General features: G+C 33.6%; 1 protein-coding gene across 1 annotated transcript; it reads left to right on the forward strand.

Moving 5' to 3' along the window:
- The first annotated feature begins 1,322 nt into the window (after positions 1–1,322).
- LOC114753108 (probable disease resistance protein At1g15890) lies at positions 1,323–25,513 on the forward strand. Its single transcript, XM_028941776.1, has 7 exons — positions 1,323–1,333; positions 10,022–11,393; positions 19,897–20,646; positions 21,329–21,766; positions 22,384–22,677; positions 23,241–23,942; positions 24,668–25,513. Exons 2-7 carry the CDS (start codon positions 10,032–10,034, stop codon positions 25,511–25,513), a joined length of 4,392 nt encoding a protein of 1,463 aa, XP_028797609.1. The 5' UTR covers positions 1,323–1,333; positions 10,022–10,031.

Here is a 25,513-nt window from a genome sequence, read left to right on the forward strand (position 1 = left end):
TATCAAAAGAAGAGAAATATTAATGTTGGGTTTTTATTTTGCTTATTTAATTATTATTCATTTTACAATTATTGAATAACCGATGCATAAACATGATTTAAGAGGGTTTGGATTAGGTTTTTAAAGTTTAAACATTATTTTATGATGTATAAAGTAAGCATATGAGATCAATTTTGTTTCCATTTATATGAATTTTTTTCCCTTCAAAATGATTTTGGGGTTACCAAACTCTCCCTTATATAGGAAGAGACAGAGATATCGATTTTATTATGCAAAAGAGAAGAAAAATGGTAATCCTATGTACAACGACGGGGAACAACAAAGAACAGCATGAAATTCGGGACGTTCTAGGACAGCGAAGAAATCCCATGGATCCCAATTGAAGGATCATGTATACCTCAAGATTGGACAAAGGTCAGCCAACTGATTAGGCCCATGCACTGTCAAACTTTACAGACATAAATGCTGCTGGCAAACATTGTCAATCAAACAATAGTAACATATTTATCGATGGTCCCTGCCAAAACAAATGCATCACAAAATGGGGGGAAAAAAAAAGGTAGCAAAATATATAAACCAATCAAAAACCAGAAACAAATATCGATTTTCCTGATAAAGTAACGATGCAATACACAAGACATCAAAATTGCTCCATCATTTCGCCTGATGGCGTGGAGATATACGATTAAAGTGAAGTTAGTTTCTCAAAAAGAAATTACAATCAAGTCCCATAAAAAAGAAATAATTATCAAAAAATCATAATAACAACTTTAACGGCCTATAATAACAAGTTCTATAGTGAGAATGACAACTTTTGGGATTTGTTTTTTTAATTGTTTTTCTTACTTAAGACCTCATTGTAATCCTCCCGTTTCCCAATCATAACATAGGACACATTTTTCAAAATTCATGATTTGATACTTAGACCCAGATAATTATAACGTACTTGATTCCACGATCAATATGTGAGATATTTATTATTATTATTATTATTGTTATTATTATTTTGTAGATACTTAATTAGGAAATTAATAAAATATCCCGACTATAGCCTGTGGTTATAGGGTAATTAATTTTAGTCTGTAAATTCTAATTTCTCTAATAGTGAGAAACACAATTATGTTTCTGGCAATTGAAAACATTCAGTAAGAAGAAAAACCCTATTTACTCATTTGTGGTTCTTTGACTGGTAATAGCTAATATCAATTGCCATCACTGTGCCAGTCAAAAGAAGAGACTTGAACAATTACTTTCTCTTGACTCTTGTTCTATTTTGCAGTTGTTATCTCTCATCTTAGATCCCAAGATAACTTAGTCAAAGTTATGGCTAGAAGTATTTATGAAGTTTTCTATTGTATTCTTATAAGGGGGTTCATACTGTTATCATCCGGATCAATTACTTGTTTATACGAATCTGTCTTACACTGAAGACCAAACCCGAAAAATCCAGTTTCACTGAAGTTTTTTCACAGTAATTCATGCTCCTTCACCATCAACCCACTCTCTAGAAGTTGCATCGCTTATCACCCCTAAAGGTGACATGGCAAGAAATCTTTTCATTACGCCTGATTCCAAATGATCTCACTGTAATGCATAAACAAAATAGTTTAATGCCAAACTAAACTAGATCGATCATATGGATCTTGGTAAGCTTACGTTTCGAGAATACTGGGTTCGTCCAATTAGTTGCTTCAGCACCATAATATTGAAAAAAATGAGTGATTACAGAATGAGGCGTATATTTCTCAATTTCATCATTGGCAACATTGTCTTAATTAGATTTTTAAGATATAGATATTTTTCAATCAAGTCCCTCCCGAATAGAAATATAAATAATGGTCCATCACATAATGTGTACATCTGAAATTGATAGACAAAAACATATATTCGATGATAAATAGATTTATTTAAAGAAACCAAAGTGAGAAATAATCAGAATTGAGAAACACCTTGTGCATGAGATGAGGACTGAATTGAAAAATAAACAGGGAAATGGATATTACATAGTGAATATATAATAGCAGTAATCTTGTACCATTGTACAATAACTTGCTTCTGGATTGCTTCATTTATCGTAGGAACTAGAAGAGACATGAACTTGTAGAAGCATTATGATTTCTAGAAACCCAATATTCATCTGAACCCAACCAGAAATAGGAAGGGGGTACAGAGCCAATCTTAGCAACTAACACTACTGAGAAGTTCACTCCAGGAGAGATGTTGAGGGCGAATTTCTGGAATTTGATTTCCCTTGTTGGGTTCGAACACTTCTTTTCCAAAACCTACATAAACATTCATATAACCATATTCACAAATCACTCGATTTACAAGAGAAGTGTACCATTACTACGGTGATGCAGAGAAAAACACAGATGAACAGAGGGAAGGTTGAAATCAAAAGTGAGACGGCGGAGTGCCGTGAATCACACGAAAAGACTATAATGCCCCCGGTTCATGTTTGTAGCTAAGGCTATTCATACCGAGATGGGACAAGATGGAAGCTAGGATAGGACAGGATGCGGCACGGCCTTGTTCTGTCCTAGGATATACATTCATATATATATATATATATTAATTTTTGTTATAGATTATTTTTGTTTATCTATTCTAACAACAACAAAAAATAAATATTAATCATAAAAAAGTAAATAGAAGTCACATAAAAATTTAAAAAAATCTCGCGAGACATCTCAGTCCTATTCCATCTTGATTAGAACCTGAACAGCTTTGGGAAAAGACGAGATATGAGACAGGGTCGTCCCGATTCCGTCCTATCCCGTGAGCATCCCTATTAGTAGGTAAAAGTGTGAAATACACGAGACACGGGTTAAGGTCGTCTCAATTTTGTCCTGTCCCGTAACCATTCCTATTGGTAGTTGAAAGTGTGAAATGCAGAAAACAAAAACTTTCCATTGCCGAGAATCAAAGTCTCTTGGGTGAGAGTCGAGTATCCTAATCGGCCGGACTACAACGGATTGAGGGTTTAAACATTGGATAACTAAATTCTGATTATAGTTACAAAGCATATAAGTAGCTGGCCCACGCTAATATGAGTCCAAGTTGTGCAATAGGAAGTCGTCTCTCAGTCTTCTCCTGAACCTTATCCCTAACGTTTGGCTAACCCACACACTACTTTTGTCACTTTCAGACTCTATAGTCCACGCGCTATTCTTTACTATCTTCTCTCAGAAAAGCCAAACTGAATGGAGAGAATGACAATAAAAAAGGATGAAGTCTTAACCTCAAGCTCTAGAGTCTTTGAGGTAAAAGTGGCTTCAGAATAAAAATATATTCAATCTTAATAATATTTAATATTTCAGAATTATTAAAAAAATAATCTTATAAGAAAATCATTAGTAGGTAAAAGTATGTTGTTAATCCTTCAACTTTATATAAATTTAAGTATGATCTCTCAACTTTAAAAAGTATGCTTTTAGTCTTTTAATTCTAAAATTGTTAACGTAAAATAATAACAATTAAAATAATCTTAAATATTGTATTAAGTTTGATTTTTAAAACAACCATGATTGTTAATGAAACACATCATGTAAGCCTAAAAATTTAAGAGTAAAATACTTTAACCTCCTTTGTATTTTGTCTTAATTACACATACCTCATCTCTATTTTGAAAACATACATTCAAATCCAAACTATCAACTCTGTTAAGAATATTTCAAAAATATTTTTTTAATTCAAATTTATCTTGAAATACTTTCTATTTAATAAATTACCCTTCATAATACTAAATCCCAAGATCTTGATTAAAACTATATCAAAGAATTTAAGATTTTCTCCTTTACCTTAATTTTATTTTTTTATTTTTAAAAATTGTTGTTTGTTTAATGTTTTTATCGTATACTTAATACAAACATAAATTCAAATGATTTGTATAAGTTTCCAAACTTGTATAATTTATATTATGTGATAAGAAAATAAGCATTCAAAATATTTTCTAGCCATTTAAAAAAAATCTTGAGTTTCAATATTTCATGAGAAACTAAAATTATAAAATTTTATAATCTAATTGGAATTAAAAATTTTATAACATTAAAAATTTTGAAAATAAATGTATTATAACTATTTTTTGTTGTATCAAAATTTTTTTATAAATATAAATGTTTAAATAATATTTATGTTAAATAGGGATATTTTAGTCAAAATAAAAATTTAACGATCAACTAACGATTGGATGGATGGAAATTGAATCTTAAAAATATAAGGAAGATTTATGTAACATATAGTTTAATTTGAAGGGAAGTTTATATGTGCTTTCAAAATAGAATGGAGGTTTCTATAATTTAAGTAGAATAGAAAGATAGTTAATGTATTTTACTCAAAATTTTAAGATTAAAAGACTAAATACACACTTTTGTCAACCCATATTTGTCGCCATAAACTTGGGTTAGCATATGTTGATATTATTAATTACTTGGTGGGGGGGGCCCAATAAATAAAAATCTACGACCAAATGAATTCATATATAATTACGTGATGATGGGATGACAGTGAAACGAAGGGTCGTGATCAACATCGTGCTCCTTTTTTCAATCAATATATTGTAATTTTGGCCCACTTCAATAATTCTCTTTGGCGAAAATTCAAAGTTGGTCCCCCGCACAGCTAATTGGATCAATGAGAATATTATTATTATTATTATTATTAACACATGGCTCGTTGTGGTCCTTCATACTTAAAAATATCTGCAATTCCCTCATGGGGGTCTGAAGTTGCTTAGAAACCGTACAACAAAGTAGGGCCTCAAGTTTTTTTGTTTTTTGGTGAGTTATTTTTTCCCCTTGATAAGTACATCAAGAGGTCACCATATAGAACGGCAATAGTTCATAAAAAGTTAATGTTAAAATGGGATTTTTTTAAAACAAAAAGTACTAAATATGAGGAATCTAAACACACGAGGAGTTTGAAAATTTGAGCAGCCATATTAACTTGTTGTATAAGGACATAAATTGTCATGCATCATCCCAATAATGGAAACCCCACAGCATTGATCCAATTACATAGACTTGAATCCTATCTAAACCAGTGACTTTGCAGCCACTCCTCCCAACTAAAGCTTCTGATCTGCTTTTTCGTTTTCTTCTCCTCCATAGTTTCACATATATCCTACTTTCTTTCCTGTGCTAATTTCTACTGCTTCCCAACTTCTTTCACTTCATCTTCTCTGTAGTTTCATTTGTGTTATATATTCGGCTTTCTGATCCCTTTTTTCCTTTGTCTTTTCTCGGAAAAAGAAAAAAAAAAGTCCTGAATTTCCTGCTTTTTTGCATTGTTTGTGCTGGCACTTCAATTCTCTACTATTGTGATCATTTTTAACTTTATTTTGCTGGTTTTGTGATCTTTCTTCAAGAAGAAAAAATCCCAAGAATAATTTTTTAAAAAAAGTGCTCTTTCAATTTGTGATGGCTCATATCTCTTAAAAAAAAATCGCTATTCTGGATGATTTTATTTTTGGTGAGTTTGACGTTTTTCTTGTATTTTTATTGCTTAGTTGATGTTGTTTTTCCTGTTTGATTTCATAAATTCATCATCTTTTTTTGAAAACTTTAAGATTTTATAGTTGTCTTGGATTTTGTGAAGCATTAGTTTCTTAAAGTTGTCCAAAACACCATTTAAAAAGAAAAAAAAAAAAAAGAGGTCTCTCATGCTTGATCTCCATATTGGAACATTGAGGAAAGCTGATTACTGTTGGGAGATCTAAGGATTATATAGCTTGAATTGCAAAGTTTCACATCGCCCACTACTGTAAGTTTGAAAATATGGATTTATGCCAAAGTCAATCTCTGTTTAATTGATTTGTATTTACTTGTATTTCAACTTTTGCAGCATATTTATGTGTTTCTGAATACAGGGAGCAGCAGCAAGAAGAAGAAGAGAAACGTGTTCTAGCCATAGTAAAGATACCTAAGGTCTGGCTCCCTCACTTGAATATTTGAATTTTCTTTTTCAAAGTTCTCATTTAAATATAGGTGTGACTCCCTCAGCTTTACATGATGTCTATTGGTTTTGAAGATACTCTCTTGTGTGTTTTTTTTTAAGTAAAATATAAGGGGTTTTCTAACCAAAAATATATAAGGCTTTCGTTCTAAATATATATATATATATATATATATATATAAGCTAAAGTATGTATTTAATCCTTTAATTTTATATAAAGTTTCAATTTGGTTCTTTGACTTAAAATGTTTACTTTTAGTCTTTTAATCCTAAAATTGTTGATTTTAAATGATGATTTTTTTAACAGTCATAATGGTCTTGAAAATTTCACTTAATATATTAGCATTTAATAATACTTTATCAATATTCAATAGTTGAATATCATCCACTAATTTCAAGGTTAGAGGATTAGAAGTTTATTTTTTAAAGCTCAAAAACCAAAATAAAAAATTATGTAAAGTTAAAAGACTAAAAATATACATTAGAACTAAATAATTAATTTTTCATAAAAAGTATCTTTTTACCTCTTGGTTCCATTTTTAACACCATTAAAAATATTTCCATATAAATTCGAACGTTTTCATTAAAGAGAAATATTTTGGTCCAAAATGTGTAATTAATATTGTGGTGTGCGAAAATATAATCTTAAAAATATAAAGATGGTTTGTTTTGCACAAATTTTAATTCTATAAGTTTATAAATTGTTTAAAAATAAAAAGAATTCTTCCTAAATGTAAAATAAATGGGACGTTCTTACCAAAAAACTAAAAAAAAAATAAATGGGACCTCATTACATTTTATCTTTCCTTTAATACATTCGTAAGTTTGTTTCGTGTTCGCTTAATAAATTGGTCTTAAAAAAACAATATATTAATTGCAAGTTATAAATACATCATCTCGTACTTAAATCAGGATTTTTTTTAACAGTTTCAACAAAATCCTCGAAATGTTATACATGAATTGAGAGTGTAAAATGGATTTCATGAAATTCTGATGAAACTTGTTGATGAAATTATGAATAAATGAGAAAGAGAATTTAAAATTTAAATTTTGAAAAAGAGAACTTTAGGGTATGATACTACAGTGGAAGTTCAGAGATTAGAAAGGGAGGCAACGAAAGACAGAAAGAAGATCAACTGATCAAGAGATAAACTGAATTAAAAAAAAACGAAGAATATAATTAAGATAATGAGAAATTTTTAGTTCTCAGAGAGCGCCACGTAACTTGTGCACAATCTCTCTCTCTCTCCTCTCTCTCTCTCAACTCTCCCTCTTTCTTTTTAATTTAATTGTCTCTCTCTTTCCCGAAACTTCCTCCACTCATTTTAAATTTGTTTTATTTCTCTAATATTTCTTTTTTTTTTCGGTTACAAGAGAGGGGATCGAACCCCCCGCACACACCCCCACCACTAAACCAAACGGTTCGGTGGTTATTTCTCTAATATTTCTACATGTTGTATACCCTCACTCACTCTCTCTTCATTTTTAATTTTATTTACTCTCTCATTTAAATAATAACACTTCTTCCTCCCCCCTATTTTAGACTTTATGTTCATGTTTTGAATTTCCAAATCAAAAATACTAAAAGAATTATATAAAAATTTTCTACAAAAAATATATAAATATTTAAATTTTAAACTCTGATGGATATGTTATTTTATATTTTATAACCTAACCCTTGAATTCTTTCTCAGATTTTAAAATTCCCTTCTTTTTGATGATTTATTTTATGTTGACATGTGAAAATTATTCGACCAAAAAAGACATGTCAAAATCTTAAGCAGATTTTGATAAAGGGAATCAAACTAAATAAAATATCCGGTTAGGACTTTTTTAACTTCAATGACATGCCTTTGCTAATAATAACTTGTGTTTATAAATTTCTTTTTATTTTTCTTCATTTTTTATGAGATCGCTGGTGTATTAATGTTCTAAGAAAAAAAATCCATCTTGAACAAAAAAGTGAATTTTCAAACCTTTTTTGCAGCTTCAGTGATATTTACTAATGATAGCTTATGTTTATAAAAGTATTTCATTTTTTCTTCTTTTTGGTTTAAAATGTAAACCTTCGGCATTTCAATGTCTTTATTAATGCTATTTTCTAACTCCAGTTAAAGCTTAAAATGCAGTAATATTATTTAAATGAGAGTAAATAAAATTAAAAATGAAGAGGGAGGGCGAGATTATGAGAAATTAAATAGAGGGATAAAACTTAAAAAGTCATAAACTTACAATAGGGGGAGTTTGATCATGAAGAAAGAGAAAATTAAATCAAAAAGAAAAGAGAGAGTTAAGAGAGGGGAGGGAGCGCGTGTGCAAAAGTAAAAAGAATACATAAATGCTTGCAATAAGTATAGGTCCCAAGAGGTGTTCATGGGACAGGCCGTCTTGTGTTCTATATCTCGTCTTGTCCCGGTTCTGATAGGATCGGGATGAGACTGGGACGTCATGCTTTTTTTTTATTAAAAAAATATTATAAATTTTTATATGAATTTTTTTATATTATAATGCTTATTTTTTATTGGGCTTTTTAAAAAAATATGATGTAGAAAATTTAATTATATAATATAAAAAATATATAAAAATAATACTGTAAAAAAATACCGTAAAAAAACACTATATAATGACTTTATGAATTATTTTAATGAGGAAGGAGATTTTGTTAAGATAATACTACAATTTAAAAGCTAAAAGTCACTATAAATAATAATAATTATTAATAAGTAAATTGAATAATATAATAATAATTATTAATAAATATTTTTTTTAAAAAAATATCCCAAGATGGCACGGGACTATCCTATTCCACGTTCTATTCCGTCCTGGTTATTATCTCGTCTTGTCTCATACTTGTCCCGTCCCGTCCCGTCCTGAACTCATCGGGGGATCGAGACAGGACAAAATGAAAATCCCTTCCCGTCATGTGATTTGGAAGATATTAATTAGTCAAGCATAGATTATGTGACACTCTTATAATAATTATGAATTTCTCAAGAAAAACGTTTTTTTTTAGCTTTTTTGGGCCAACGAAAAGCGGAGTTTAATGCTTATAGATAATATATAAGACTTTGATATTTTAAAAAATTTCATATACCATTCTGTCTTTTTTTTTACTGCCAATAATTTCATATGCTTCTAAAATTGCGATGATGTTTTACAAAATATATAGTGTTAGCTAAAAAGAGCAGCTAATGACACTTTTGGATTTCTCATTTTTCTTCCCTGACACTTTGATATGAGAAAATGGATTGGTTCCTCCAACTTTTAGCCCAATTTTCCCCCTAAAGTACCAAGTAAAAAGTACGATCACTTAAACATAAGTTGCAATCAACGTCTAGAGTATTTTTTTTCTATTGTATCTTAAAATAATTTTATATGCAATTATCATACGAGATATAAGCTATGTTATAATTTTTTAAATATAAAAAATTAAAATAAATTATATTTTAAGAAAGTTAATTAGCGCACGTTTTTACATGTAACCAACTCACCTCATCTTTTTAATCCATGCGCATTATCTCAAAAAGATCCTAGCAAAGCAACAATTTGTGATTTTATTTATTCTTTTCTATGTTTCTCTTAAAAAAAAAAAAAAAACAGAGCTTAACGAAGGGAATAACAATGAAAAACAATGAAGTCCCGACCCCTAGTCTTTGGGGCAACCTGGTGGAAGTAAATATGCTTGTGTTTAAACCCTCGAGCTTCTGGCCACTGTCTTGTGCTTCAAATCGATCTTTGGAAAAATGCCGTTACTGAACTTATTACTCCTTTTATTGGCACTTTTTATTAATGTCTGCTTTATTTTCATTTGCTCTCGTTGTCTCCCCTTCTTTCATAATTTCACAGCATTCTTTTCTTCTTCTGTGTTTCTTGATTTCTTAACTTGTTACTTTCTGTTTTGGAACACTAGGGAAAGCTTCTTACTGTTGGTATATCGAAGGATTATATACATTCAGATTGCAAAATTTCATATTGGTTATTGTTAGATCAAAATATAAAAATTTATGCCAATACTTCTGCATGAACAACACAAGACTAATTGAGTTTTGGCTACATCTTTTTAACAGAGCACAAATTAAATGGATATTACTTGCGGATCAGTGAGCAGTTTTGTTGACAAGTTCTGGGACCTAGTGCTGGACCCAACTTGCGAGCAGTTTCATCATCTGTTTCATTATCACAGAAATATTAAGCAGCTCAATGAACGACTTGTGGAACTCATCGATGAAAGAAGCTCCATAAAACATCAAATAGATGAGGCTACAAACAATGCAGAACCAATTGAAGACAAAGTTCTTCATTGGTTGCGCAAAGTAGATGAGGTTTCAGAACAAATTCAAAAGTTTCATGAAGAAGAGAGTCAAGCAAAAACAGAGTATAGCGTCACTTCATGTCCCAACCCGTGGCTACGCTATAAACTAAGCAAAAGAGCAAAGGCAATGGCACAAGAAGTTGTTAAAATCTGCGGAAAGGGAAACTTCAATACAGTTTCATATCGCGTTCTTCCCCCGTCCATGCCAGAATTATTCAACAGAGAAAGCAATGCAGGGATTGGTTCAAGAGTGCAAATTGTGAATCAAATTATAGAGGAATTACGGAATCCAAGTGTTAATATGATTGGATTGTGTGGGCTTGGTGGTGTTGGCAAGACCACTATAGCTAAAGAAGTAGCAAAGAGTCAAAACATGTTTGAAAAGGTAATCTTGGCAATTGTTTCTCAAGAATTGAATGTTGAGAAGATTCAAGGCCAGATTGCTGTGAAACTGGGTATGCAACTCAATGAAACATTTGAAGAAGTAAGAGCTTGTCATCTGTATGAGAGGTTGAAGCAAGAGAAGAATTTGCTCCTAATATTGGATGATCTCTGGGAGGAACTTGATTTGGGCAAAGTTGGAATTCCTTTTGTTGACGTTGAGAATTATAACAAAAAGAATGAAGGCTGCAAAATTCTACTAACTTCAAGGAACGAAACGCTGCTATCAAACCGCATGAAATGTCAAAAAACTATCAAAGTGGGTTTTTTGTCAGAGGATGAATCATGGGAGTTGTTCAAGAGGATTGCTGAACTGTCTATTGACTCAAGTAGTCCTGACCTGATATCTATAGCTAATGCGATTGTTCAAAAGTGCAGAGGCTTGCCACTAGCGATTGCTACAGCTGCCAAAGAATTGCTAGGAAAAAATCCAGATGACTGGAAAGATTACCTTGCCCGATTGAATAATCCTTTAAGGAGAAACATCACAGGAATTAGAGAGGTAGATACCATTTTGATATCAAGCTATGATCGTCTAACCTCATTAGAGAACAAGCATATTTTCTTGCTTGGTGCCATGTTGTCCCATGATCCCTCAATCGAAGACCTTCTCATGCACTCTATGGGGTTAGATTTTCTGAAACACACAGAAAACATGGAGGAAGCCCACAATGGAATCTCTGCTATTGTAAGTAAGCTAAAATCATCAAACTTATTTCTTGATAGCTTTTCTAATCATCGTTTTACAATACATGATGTCTTTCGGGACATTGCATTATCGATTGCATCCGATGAATTACATGCATTCATTGTGATGCATAGAAAGTTGACAGAATGGCCAGACAAAAATACGCAAGAAGGCTATAAAGGAATTTGCTTACGACCGAGTGAAATTAGTGACCTTCCAGAAGAGTTGCATTGTCCAAGATTAGAATTCTTTCTACTAGATAGCACAAAACGTGATTTGACCATACCCAACATGATTTTCAAATCTTCAAAGGAGCTGAAACTATTGGCATTTAGGAATGTGCATTTTTCATCACTACCATCACTTAGTTTTCTAATAAAACTAAAAACATTGTGTCTACACTCGTGTTTGTTAGAAGATATAACTGAGGTTAAAAGCTTGAAGAATTTAAAAGTCCTAAGTTTTGCTTACTCTAAAATTGAATTGCTACCAATTCAATTAACAGAGTTGACTTCTTTACAAATGTTGAATTTGGCCCATTGCTCCAAGCTCAAAGTGATTCCCCCGAAACTTCTATCTTGCTTCAAAAAATTGGAAGTGTTGCACATGGGAAACAGCTTTAACCAATGGAAAATTGAGGGATCTAGTGAAGCTAATGAAAATGCAAGTCTTGATGAGTTAAAGGATTTGCCCATCTCTTCTCTCGATATTCATATTCCTAATGTCTCTATGTTGCCGGAGACTTTGTTCTTAGATTTGAATTTGAAGAGATATAGAATATTCATTGGAGAGCTTTGGAAATGGCAAGGCAATCATCACTACAAAAAATTCGACTTTCAGCGGCGACATTTGTCGCCGCTGAAAGTCCAAAAGTCGCCGCTGACAAAACACATTTTGTCGCCAAGTCGTTGCCGTAGCGACCGTGGCTGAAACTTATCAGCGGCGACAAAAAAAGTCGCCGCTGAAACTGGACATTCGGCGGCGACAAAAAGTCGCCGCTGAAACTACTTTCAGCGGCGACATTCTGTCGCCGCTGAAAGCTGATGAGTTTGCCGCTCAGAACCGTCGCCACTAAAACATGAGAATCGGCGGCGACTAATGTCGCCGTGGAAGCTTGCTTCGGCGGTGACATTGTTGTCACCGCTGAAAGTTGCTTCGGCGGCGACATTGTTGTCGCCGCTGAAAGTTGCTTCAGCGGCGACATTGTGGTCGCCGCAGAAGCTTGATTCGGCGGCGACATTGTGGTCGCCGCCGAAGCTTGATTCGGCGGCGACATTGTCGCCGCTGATTGTGATTTTAATTAATTTTATAATATATTAATTCTGCAAAAACTTTTATTTATATTGCTGATAAATATTATTAAAAGGTTTAATAAAAATAAAGTAATTAACACACAAATATGGTATATTAAATAATAAGATTTATAACCATGAAAGTGTTCTTTATGTCTCTAACTGAAAAAAAAAATTGTTCAATTAAAAGATACATTACATAATACAGAAGAAAAATTACGTAGAGGGATCAATATTAGGGACGCTAGAAGTAGGGGTATCTGCAGGAGCATTTAACTGCATCTTTTGCATGAAAGCAGTGAACTGAGCTTGTATTCTCTGTTCCATCAACTGCTCCATCCTTTGTTCAAGTTGCGTACGCTCTGCTTCCATCTTTGCTCGCTCTACAGCACGTTCTGCTTCCATCTTTTCTCGCTCTGCTGCACGTTCTGCTTCCATCCTCTCTCGCTCTGCAGCAAGATTTGCTTCCATCTTTTCTCGCTCCTCTTGAAATCTTCTTTCAAACTCTTCATACAATTGGGTGCGTACATTCTCAAGTGAATCACTAGATTGAGTGTGAAGTCTCTTCCTCCGAGGCTCTGCTCCATAACCTTTTCCTCTAACATATCCTGACCTCTCACCAAGAACAGCTGTCAATATCTCATCAGAGGTCATTCGAGCATCACTCTCTAAGGATTGCTGCTGAACGAGCTCATGCATGCGATCCTATAGTTACAAATTACAAATTACATTAATGAAAAAAATATAATTATTTAATTAAATATAAAGGACAGATATTTATACATACATGAATCTCTTCAGATCGCGAATCCACCCACTGTAACTGGCCATCTGCAGTCTTCCTAGTATGTGTTATCTCCCAAACCTGATCTGGGGGGGCAGGCTGTCCAGTGGTGGGGTCTCTCTATAAAGCATGATATACAAAAATAACAAATCTTGAAAAATAAAAATTGGATAAAAAAATAAAGTGTAGTGAAGAGGCAACTTACTACAGAGAACTCAACCTCCGCAAATGATCGGGGACCACATGTATGCTTTGTTACTTGTTTTGCTCGGTTTTGTGTGTTTCTAGCACTTTTGTTCTACATCAAATTTGAGTAACTACTAAGTATGTTGAATGATATAATTATATTATTCATTTAAATAGTTAGTATTTAGTAAGATACCTTAAATGGATCTGACTGAAAATATGTCAATAACCACTCCCAATCTTCAAAACTTACAGTTTGAGGTGGATTTGCCAACCTTTCTTCATCAGTGTCAAATTTCTTATAGTGGGTATGCAAGTTGGTCTTCCAATTTCTGAAAGCATTTTGCAATGTGGTCACTATCATCTTTTGGAACTTCTCTTCATCTATTGCAACAGCAGGTTGAAATTTTTCCTAAAATAAAAATCAATATCAGCATAAGTACTTGTTTTGAAAGCATAAATAAAGTAGGATATACATTTACTAAACATAAATTGTACCTTCACTTTTAAAATCATAACATCAATATAATTTGTGTAAACATTCCTCCATTCAGCACAATCCTTCAAAGATATTGTGGTTCTAATAACATAACCACAATAATTAGCTAGCTCTCTTGCTCCTTGCCCTACTGCTCTTGTCATGTCATCTGTGAAAGTAAGCTGAATCTTTCCTCCAAATTTAGTCATTAAGTCCACATTGAGCGACTTATAAACTCCTCTACCTTTCTTAATTATATTAGAAGAGCCTATCATTCAAGTGAACAAATAATATAGTCAAAAGTATGTGATGCTAATTAGTTACTTGTATTATATAAAAGTAAAGAAAATTTACCTGCACTACTGTTTTGAGTAGGGGGAGAGTCGGCAGGCAATTCCTCAAATTGTACTTGGAGTGGTCGAGGTGAAATGGTATGTCTAATTGCAGGGGTAGAGCTAATACCTCCACTACTTGTGCTGCCATGTCGTGTGAAGGAAGAGCTTCTCCTACCCCGTCCTCTCTTTAGCCCTGACATATCCTGCAATAATGTACAAAATTTAGATTGTTTTTTATGTTAATAAAACTACTCTTTATGAAGATAGTATATATTAAAAAAATTACAAAATCTAACTTGTTAAGAATATATTAATAAAAACTACCATTTATGAGGATTGTAGTTTCATTCTGTTGAGTCCTCTGTGGTACTATCACTTGTATCATCATCTTCTATTTCACCTTCAATGTCACTTTCTTCTTCAGTATCACTATCATTACCATCAAGCACATCTTCTTCATCACTATCGTCATGAACTAGTGAATTAGATTCACTATCATCAATAAATCCAATCTCCATATTACTTCTTTGTGATGGTTCTCCTACTTGAATGAAAGTTTGGGGTTGTACATCATCTCCACACAAGTCAATAAAGATATCATGCTGTATAAGACTTGCATTTAAATCAACCACCAATTGTTGATAAGGCTCTTCATCAACCATTGCAATATTAACATCACTACCAACATTAACATTCTCAATCGGCATATTGAACAAGTCACGTGGATTCGTTTTGACAACAACAATCCAACCCGGGTCAACAATATCATCCACATAAAAAACTTGCTCTGCTTGAGATGCTAAAATAAATGGTTCATTAGTTTGTAATGAACATTGAGTGTTGATACTTGTGAACCCATACTTATCCACCTTATATCCTTCGCCATAGTTAGCGACATCCCACCAGTGACACTTAAACAAGTATAATTTTTTATTCTCTATGTAAGATAACTCATAAATATGCTCTAACACACCATAATATTCTTTATTAGCATCAGTGTCATCACCCTTGGCCATGACTCCATCATTTTGAGTTCTTTTTCCTATTGCCCGATCTTTTGCATGAAAACGAAATCCATTGCCTATAAACATAGAGTAACGATTGACCACTCTCGATGGACCAATTGATAAACTTTTGAGTTCAGGACTTACAAAGCCTTGTGTGGACAATGCTATCACCTATTAAAGAAGACCCATTCCTTCAATATGCATTAATATTATTAATATAAACTTCAAAGCTCAAAGTCTAGAACTTACTCGTGAACGGAACCAATCAGGAAACTCTTTATATTGCTTTTGCTCACTCATTAATCCCCGAGCTTCAAGTTCTCTCCTGTGTTCCCTACATGTTTTTACACAAGTGAGAAAAATATAAATTATAACAAATTCATTCTAGTTAAATTAAGTTGACGTACTCTATGAATGGCCAAGTTTCTTCACAATTTTGGAGCACATACATTCTTGCCTGACAATACTCTTCATAAGAAAGAGAGACTGACTCAAAATGTCCTCTAGCTTCACCACTTTTCTTGAACACCGAAAGCTCATTACTGATATTATTATCACTGATGTCATCATTCCGATGCTGCACATTAAATTTAGTGGGAATGTCTTTCAAGTATCGTGAGCAAAAAGTTAGACTTTCATCTGCCAAATATCCTTCTGCAATTGATCCTTCAGGTTGGGCCTTATTGCCAACATATGACTTTAGAGTTCGCAAATACCTACAACAAAAAGTCAAGCCTTATTGAATGGTTTTAAATGATAGATTATAAATATAATTGTAAAGTAACCTTGTTAAAGCGAATTACCTTTCTATGGGGTACATTCAACGATACTGAACTGGCCCACCAACTTTTGCCTCTCCCGCCAAGTGTATAGGCAAGTGAACCATTACGTCAAAAAAGGCAGGTGGGAATATGGTCTCTAACTTGCACAGAGTTATTTCTATTTGACTTTGAAGTTTGTCAAGTTCTTCACATGTTAAACACTTTGAACAAAGATTTTTAAAAAATCTTCCCAATTGTATTATTGGTTCACATACTTGGGGAGGCAGTAACCCACGTATTGCAATTGGAAATATTTCCTGCAATAGCACATGGTGATCATGACACTTCAAACCAAATATTTTTCGCTCGTGAATGTTGACACACCTTGAGATATTAGATGCAAAAGCATCAGGTACTTTTAAGTTAGCCTAGAATTTGCAAAGGGATTGTTTCTTTTCAGAAGATAATGTGTAAGGAGCAGGAGGCTTATAAACATCATTACCATTCTTAATCGGGTGCAAATGACTCCTAATGCCCAAATCCACCAAATCATACCTACTTTTTAATGTGTCCTTTGTCTTTCCAAGTAAATCCATCACTGTCGATACAATATTATCAGAAACATTTCTTTCTATATGCATCACATCAAGATTATGTCGTATCAACAAATTTTTCCAATAAGGCAATTGGAAAAAAATGCTTCTTTTCCTCCAATTATAAGCCTTACTATTTGTAGGGCGTTTTCGTTTTTGGCCTTTTCCAAATGATATATTACCCAATTGTTCTAATTGCATAAGTGCGTCATCTCCAGTTAATGGAATTGGTGGAGCTCTGAGTTCTTCTTTTCCATCAAATGATTTTGCATCTTTGCGCCATGGGTGATTTTGTGGAAGAAAACGCCTATGACCCATATAAGATAACTTGCTCCTTAATAAAATGCAATGCGTGTCTTTGTGACAACAAGGGCATGCAAACTTGCCTTTAGTTGACCATCCTGAAAGATTTCCATATGCGGGGAAATCATTTATCGTCCACAACACTGCTGCATACATCATAAAATTTGATTGAGAAAATGCATCATATGTTTGCACCCCTACTTCCCACAATTGTTTCAGCTCCTCAATCATTGGTTGTAAGTAAACATCTATTTCATTACCTGGACACTTTGGACCAGGAATAAGAAGTGTCATCATAAAATATGGGCTTTTCATGCAAAGCCATGGTGGCAAATTATATGGTACCAAAACTACAGGCCAAATGCTATGATTGGCACTCATATTCCCAAAAGGTTGAAATCCATCACTTGCCAAACCTAATCTAACACTTCTTGGATCAGTAGAAAAACTAGGATATTGTTGGTCAAAGTGTTGCCAAGCAAGAGAGTCAGCTGGATGTCTCAATACACCATCATTTGTGTGCTTCTCCTCATGCCACCTCATTTCTTTAGCAGTGTCTCTTGCCATATAAAGCCTTTGTAACCTAGGTATTATCGGAAAATGCCTTAAGACTTTCTGGGCAATTTTTTTCCCTCTTTGCCTGTTCAACTTCCATCTAGACATCTTGCACTTAGGACATGATTCTTCTTTTGCATGTTCCCCCCAGTATAATATGCAATCATTTCCACAAGCATCAATTTTATTGTAATCTAAACCCAAATCACGAATTATCTTCTTAGCTTCATAAAATGAATTTGGCACTAAAGCCCCTTCTGGAAGAACATCTTTCAATAGGGCCAACAATGCATCCATAGATTTATTGCTCCAATGGTTAAGACACTTTAATTGAAGCAATTTTACAATAAAAGACAATTTTGAAAAATGTGAAAAAAAGATTAAAAAAATGTGAAAAAACTTTTACAAAAAAAAGATTAAAAAAATGTGAAAAAACTTTTACAAAAAAAAAAGATTAAAAAAATGTGAAAAAACTTTTACAAAAAAAAAAAGATTAAAAAAAAAAGAAAATTTTTACAAAAAAAAAGATTAAAAAAATGTGAAAAAACTTTCAGCGGCGACATTGAAAGTGAGCTTCAGCGGCGACACCAAGAGTCGCCGCTGAAATAAGATTCAGCGGCGACAGAAGGTCGCCGCTGAAAGATATATTCAGCGGCGACAGGAAGCGTCGCCGCTGAAACAGGATTCAGCGATGACATAAGGTCACCGCTGAAAGAGACATTCAGCGGCGACAATTTAAGTCGCCGCTGAAAGAGGATTCAGCGGCGACAGTTAGTCGCCGCTAAAACCACATTCAGCGGCGACTTAAATTGTCGCCGCTGAAAGTGTACACTTTCAGCGGCGACTTGAATTGTCGCCGCCGTAGTGCACACTTTCGGCGGCGACAAATTTTGTCGCCGTTGAAAGTTGAAGTTACAGCGGCGACAATAATATGTCGCCGCCATAACTCATACTTTTGGCGGCGACATACTTGTCGCCGCAGAAAGTCCGACTTTTAGCGGCGACAATAATTGTCGCCGCTGAAAGTCATATTTTCAGCGGCGACTCCCTTTGTCGCCGCTGAAAGTGGTCGCTGAAAGTCCAGATTTTTGTAGTGCATGAAACTTCAAAGATATTAAAACTTGAGCTAGAGGGTAGTATCCATTTGAAGCCTGGGGTACGAAAGTTGATAACAGGAGCTGAAGATTTGTATTTATATGGATCTAATGGGCTTGAAAATGTTCTTCATGGTCATGATGGAAGAGCATTTCCACATTTAAGGCATCTTCAAATTGAAAGTAATGATACTATTAGATACATTGATTTGAACTCAGCACATCTTGAAGCTGCAACAACTAACATATCCAGCAAAATGTCTGAGTTAATTTTCAACAAGGTATTTGCAGATTATTTTGTTTACAATTTTTTTTCTTATTTTATCTTCTTACAAAACTTCAAAATTATATGCAAAATTCATTTTCACTAGAATTACTTGCTCTACTATTAGGCAATTATGGAAGTTTGCAGCTTTTTATTTTTTTTAATTACTTAAAATCAGCTAATAGTAGAGAAAAGCCAATAACTTCAAGTTTTAAAATAAATAATGAAGCCTCAAATTATTCATTTTACATCCTAAAAACACGTCAACGTGATATTTTAGAGTATCTTAATATATGAATTGTTCCTATTACAAAAACAGCATTTATGAGTATTTTGGATGCTGTGAATAACGACCTGGTTGGACGGGGATGCCAGACGCTTGTGCTGTTCATTACTCAAAAAAAATATTTATGAGAATGTAGCTCATGGTTTTCCAATCCCTTTTCAGCAATAGGTTATATTCATATTATTTTAGTTACTTTTTCTTGTTTTAACTTTACCACAAAACTTCAAACTTAATTACCTGCCAAAAAAAAAAATCATTTTCACTACAATTACCTGCTTTGCCGGATTCTTTTTTCTAATTTTTTCTAACAAAATCTACAAAAATTACATTCACTGGAACTACTTAATTTGGTATTAGGCTAGTTACTATAGCATTTTATAGTTCTTTCACTTTTTTAATTAATTTTTATTTTGTGACCGTGAAATTTGAAATTGAACTTTTAGCAATGGCTTGAAAAGTATTGTGATAGATGAGATTTTTATTTAGACATTTAAACAATCTTTCATGAAAAGTAAGCCTATAGGTTATAAGTTATTTGTGTTTAATCATATTTTCTTTCAACAGGTGTTACTTCCAAAATTAGAGAGGTTGGAATTGTCCAATTCAATCAATTTGATTCCAACGATATGGGACGACCAACTTTCACACACCTCATTTAGCAATTTGAAAATATTGATTGTGAAAAACTGTGGCTTTGTGAAATTAGTGCCCCTTTGTGTGCTAAAATCTTTATACAATTTGGAAGAACTGGAAGTCAGGAATTGTCACATGTTGGAGATGGTGCTTGATTTTGAAGATTTGAACGAATATAGAGAGACGGTGTCATCATCAATCCAGGTTGTGCCACTGAAGAAGTTAAAGCTATATGGATTGCCAAAATTGAAGAATGTGTGGAGCAATCACTACCAAGGAAATGTCTCCTTCCCATGTCTAAGGAATGTCAATGTTTTTAGATGTGAAAGTCTCACAAGTATATTTCCTGCATCCATAGCCAAAGGCATGCTTTGTGATCTTGAAGAGCTTCAAATAGATCATTGCGGTGCGGATGTAATTGTTGCAAAAGACCAACTTTCAGAATCTGCTGTTGCTGCATTTGAGTTTCCTAGGCTGACTTCCCTTCAGCTTTTTTGGCTTGAAAATTTGAAGAACTTTTATCCACAGAGACACACATTAGAATGGCCACAACTTCAACGATTATCTATTAGGTATTGCGATGAGTTAGAGATATTTGAAAAGGAAGCCTCAAATTCATTTGAAATACATGAGGAAGAAAGCACACTAGACTCAAAATATCATCTACTATCCCATCACAAGGTACATTTCTAAATTAGCTATTCATGTCTTATTTGTTTTAAAAATAAGCTAATAAAAGAGCAAAACTAACTTGAAGCATTAAAATAAATAATGAAACATCAAATTATTTTGTTTTAGAACGTAAAAACACTTGAATTTGATATTTGTGAGTATACAAATATGTGAATTACTCCAATTACCAAAATATTTATTAGAATATGGTGCTGTTTAGATTTTTTTAAATTTGGCTTTTAAAAAAACAAAAAATAATTCATTATAATTATTTTAATTAATAGATTTTGTAAATAATGTTCTGTTCTTTCTTTTTCAAAGAGGAACTCCAATCCTCAGCTTTCATCCTCACATAAAAGAGGTGTGTCGTTGAATCAAGGGCGGGGATAATATGGTTCCCCCCCTCCCCCTTAGACATTATAAGCTTTAATATAATATTTTATTTTCTAAAAAGAAGGGAGGTATAATGTCTGTGTCATCCTAACCAAATCGTAATTCCAGATACCGAAAATTTATATTATTTATTTTAATTTATTATAATTCATATTTGAAGTTCATAAAATATACGTATGTGAAAATTGTGGATGCATCAAATTTTAATCTGAAGATCAGTTACCCTCATGAAAATCGCATATGGCTTTTGACGTACTAATTAATTGGTACAGTTAGTTATTATTTATGTATTGTGCAGGATATTCGTAATTTGGAGGAGTTGAGATTGGATGGTAAAGGGGCTGAGATGATAGGGAGTGGCCAGTTTCCAGCGTACCCCTTCCCCAAAGTAAAACTGCTTCATCTCTCTGTAAAGAAAGCCACAACTATATCGTACAAATCATTGTTGAAGAGCTTTCCAAAATTAGAGGAGTTAGAGTTGGGTGGTGACATTAAGGAGGCTTTTGGAGGGGACGAAATTCCCTTTCCAGTAAAATTGACTCTTCAGAATCTTTACAAGATGAAAAGCTTGGCACCATCCTTGGTTTCTTTACCAAATCTCACACATCTTACAGTGAGATATTCTTATGGGTTGACCACTTTGATGACGTCATCAACTGCTCGAAGCTTGGTCCATCTCACACATCTCTCAATTGGTCGCTGCCGTCAAATAGAGGAAAGGGAAAATTACACTCAGGTCCCACATAGTACAATTAATATCAAAAAGGTCCCACGAAATCGCGAAATGATTCTGAAGTCCCAAGGGACCTGTGTGTAATTAATTCTAATTGTGAAATTACCTACTTACCCCTGTTAATTTTATTGCAACAATTCGTTTACAATCTCAACAGTGGCTGTTAACAACCCGAGAAGACGTGATTGACAACTTCGGCAGTGCTCATGACAACTCACTCTGTGGAATGCCAGGGGCGTTGTTGAGGTTGTTAACCACCTCTTCTCGGGTTGTTAACAGCCACTGTTGATGTTGTAAATAGGTTCTAATTTTATTTACAATCTCAACAGTGCTGTTAACAACCCGAGAAGACGTGATTGACAATCTCGGCAGTGCTCATGACAACTCACTCTGTGGAATACCAGGGGCGTTGTTGAGGTTGTAACCACCTCTTCTCGGGTTGTTAACAGCCACTGTTGAGGTTGTAAATAGGTTCAAATCAACAGGGGTAACTACGTAATTTCACAATTAGAATTAATTACACACAGGTCCCTGGGGACTTCAGAATCATTTCGCGATTTCGAGGGACCTTTTTGATATTAATTGTGTTCTGTGGGACCTGAGTGTAATTTTCCCTAGAGGAAATCATCTCGAAGCATGAAGGAGAGGATGATGAGGATAAGGAAATCTTTTTCAACAAATTGCAGTACTTGCAATTTGACAGATGTCCAAGATTGAAGAGATTTTGTGGCCACGATTATACTTTCAGGTTTCCATTATTGGATACTCTAATCATAAGAGGATGTCCAAAATTGGAAATATTCTCTCCAGGACTCATTGATACACCATCTCTTCAAAGCATTCAGTTGTCAGACGATGAGGGAAAACGTCATGAAATTTGGGACACCAACCTTAACAAAACAATCCACCAACAGGTGCGTCCACCAGCATGCTTAATTCTTTCTATTTCCATATTTTACAAAAGTACTCATCTATAAAAGTTCCATTTTTATGATATTTAATATAAATCTCCCTGCGCATATTTGGTTTAATCAAAGATTCTGCTAAACTTGTAAGTATAATCTTGTTGCATCAGTTTAATTACAAATTAAACACCACAAAAAGTTTCGTCATAATCAATTAATGGAATATATAGCAGAGTGTTTTAGTATTATTATTCTTCTTTGTCGTAGTTGATATCGTTATTTCTTTTCCAATATTAATAATAAAAATTAATGAACTCAAAATGTGTGACTCTTGTTTGATTAGGAAGATAATGGGCGACAAAATTGTTCATAGTTTTCTTTCCTCTGGCTCGTGAGCGTATTTGACTTCGGGACTCAATAAAAAATAAATTATTATTGCTACGCTACTGATTCAATATGAAATTACGCGATATAAAAATAGGAATTATTATTTATAAACGTTTCTCAGTACAAAATATTAAATTATGTAGTTATAGTTGAATAATATATCTTTGCCTATAACCGTTTTACAGCGATTTGTCTGTACAAGAGAGCTGGTGTTAGATGAGGATGATGTCAGCATGATAAGGAATGACCAATTTCCAGCGGACTGTTTTTCTCACGTGGAAATTCTTCGCATAGAAGGATTTGTTGGTGAAGGGGTAACATTTCCATACGCATTGCTTGGAAGATTTCCGAAACTGAGTGAACTTCGTGTGGAGAATAGTTTTTTTGAGGAGATATTCCCATCACATAATGCACACTTTATTGTTGATCAAATTCCATCATTCAGGGAACTCTGCATTGCCAATTTGACAGTGCTCAAGGTGTCTGAATGTGATCGGCTCGTCTATTTAATGACATATTCAACTGCCAAAAGTTTGGTGAATCTTGAAACATTGGAGATAACTTTCTGCGATAAGATGGAAGAAATTGTAATGAAGCAGGATGGAGAAGATGATGAGGACAAGGAAATCTTTTTTAGCAAACTGAAGCTTTTGGAACTTGACTATTTACCAAGATTGAAGAGATTTAGTGGCCACAGTTATACTTTCAGGTTCCCATTATTAGAATGTGTAACTATAGCACGGTGTCCTCGACTCACAATGTTCTGTCCAGGAGTCATTTATGCCCCGCGTCTTCAAAGCATTCGAGTGGATAGCTATGATCACCATAAACATATTTGGATGACCGATCTTAACAATACCATCCAACATCGGTTCATGACTCACGAGGTATGTCCAACATTCTGGCATTCTTATTTTCTAGTTTTTAAATAATTCCTTATCATCTACAAAATTTAGGATAAGGTAACTATTTAATACAAATATTGAAGTCGTTCTGTTGTCTCCCATAAATTATACACTTTTCATGTTACAAGACTCTAATTGCGCGCAAATGATGATAACTGAATGTGGTAGGCTACAAATAGTGTTGCATTGTTGAGTACGTATTTTTTACTAAAAGGGAGCTATAAAATGATTCAAACGAATTTTTTTTAATTTTAAAATATGGATGTGATTTTAGAGAGAAAATCAACAACAACAAGCCTTAATATACATATTAGAAAAAATTGACCAATTGTTGAAGAAAGATTTTATCTACAATAAAGAAGAAAAATTATTAGTTTAAAAAATTTTCTTGACCTAATTTATTAAACTGCCGTCTCATAGTAATAATTTTATCAATTAGCTTTTATATGTAGTTTTCACTGTCAAAAGCCTAAAGATAAATGTGAATTCGAAGGAAATGATAGTTTTTCTTTATCCTAGTTTAATTAAGAGTCAAAAAGCGGGTAATAAAATTAATTTATTTTCTCTCTCTCTAATTTTAATGCATGGATGTGATTTTTGGGGAAAATGATGAAAAATATACATATTAGTCTGAAATGATATCTTGATCTAATTTACTATATCGCATACTAATTATAGTAATTGTTTTATTAATTTTCATTTTGTAGGTAACTTCCACAGCCCAACACATGGTGTTAAATGCGGAGAATATCACAATGATAAGGCATGTCTTTCCTAAAGTGAGAATTCTTGATGTAGAAAGCTTCCGTGATGAAGGGGCAACCTTTCCCTATATCTCCCTTGAAAGATTTCCTACATTGCATTCGCTTAATGTGCAGCATAGTTCCTTTGAGGAGATATTCCCCTCACAGGACCAGGTTATTAATTTTATGGAAAAAATCCTTCCATTTAAGGCATTACACGTTTCTAATTTGGATAAACTCAAGAGCATATGGAAGGATGATTCTCAACTGCCACTAATTCATCAAAGACTGACATACCTCAGTGTCAATAATTGTTGTAATTTGGTCAAGTTGACACCGTCATCTGCTTCATTTGAAAAGTTGAGAAGCCTATCCATATCAGGATGTCATCAGCTCGTCCATTTAGTGACAAGTTCAACTACCAAAAGCTTGGTGAGACTTGAATGGTTGAAGATAAATGAATGCAAAAAGATGAAGGAAATTGTAATGAATGAGACCAATGAAGATGTAGAAGGTGGAATCACATTCAACCAGTTGCATAGGATCAGACTTATTGATATGCTAAGCTTGAAGATGTTTTCTTCACAAAGTTGCACTTTCGAATTCCCAAAATTAGAAGATATAGAAATAACTGGATGCCCTCAAATGAAGAAGCTTGGTTTAGGAGTGTTGAAAACACCAAAGTTATCTAAAGTGAAAATAGAAGGATGTGATATGGAATGGGAGAATGAAGGAGACCTTAACAAAACAATAGAAATGCTATCCTCAGCACACACCAACAAATATTGCTTTCCAAACATGTGCAGTTAA

Source organism: Neltuma alba, unplaced genomic scaffold (assembly GCF_004799145.2).
Source record: "Neltuma alba isolate B1F8T4 unplaced genomic scaffold, ASM479914v2 tig00007703_pilon, whole genome shotgun sequence".
Taxonomy (NCBI): Eukaryota; Viridiplantae; Streptophyta; class Magnoliopsida; order Fabales; family Fabaceae; genus Neltuma; species Neltuma alba.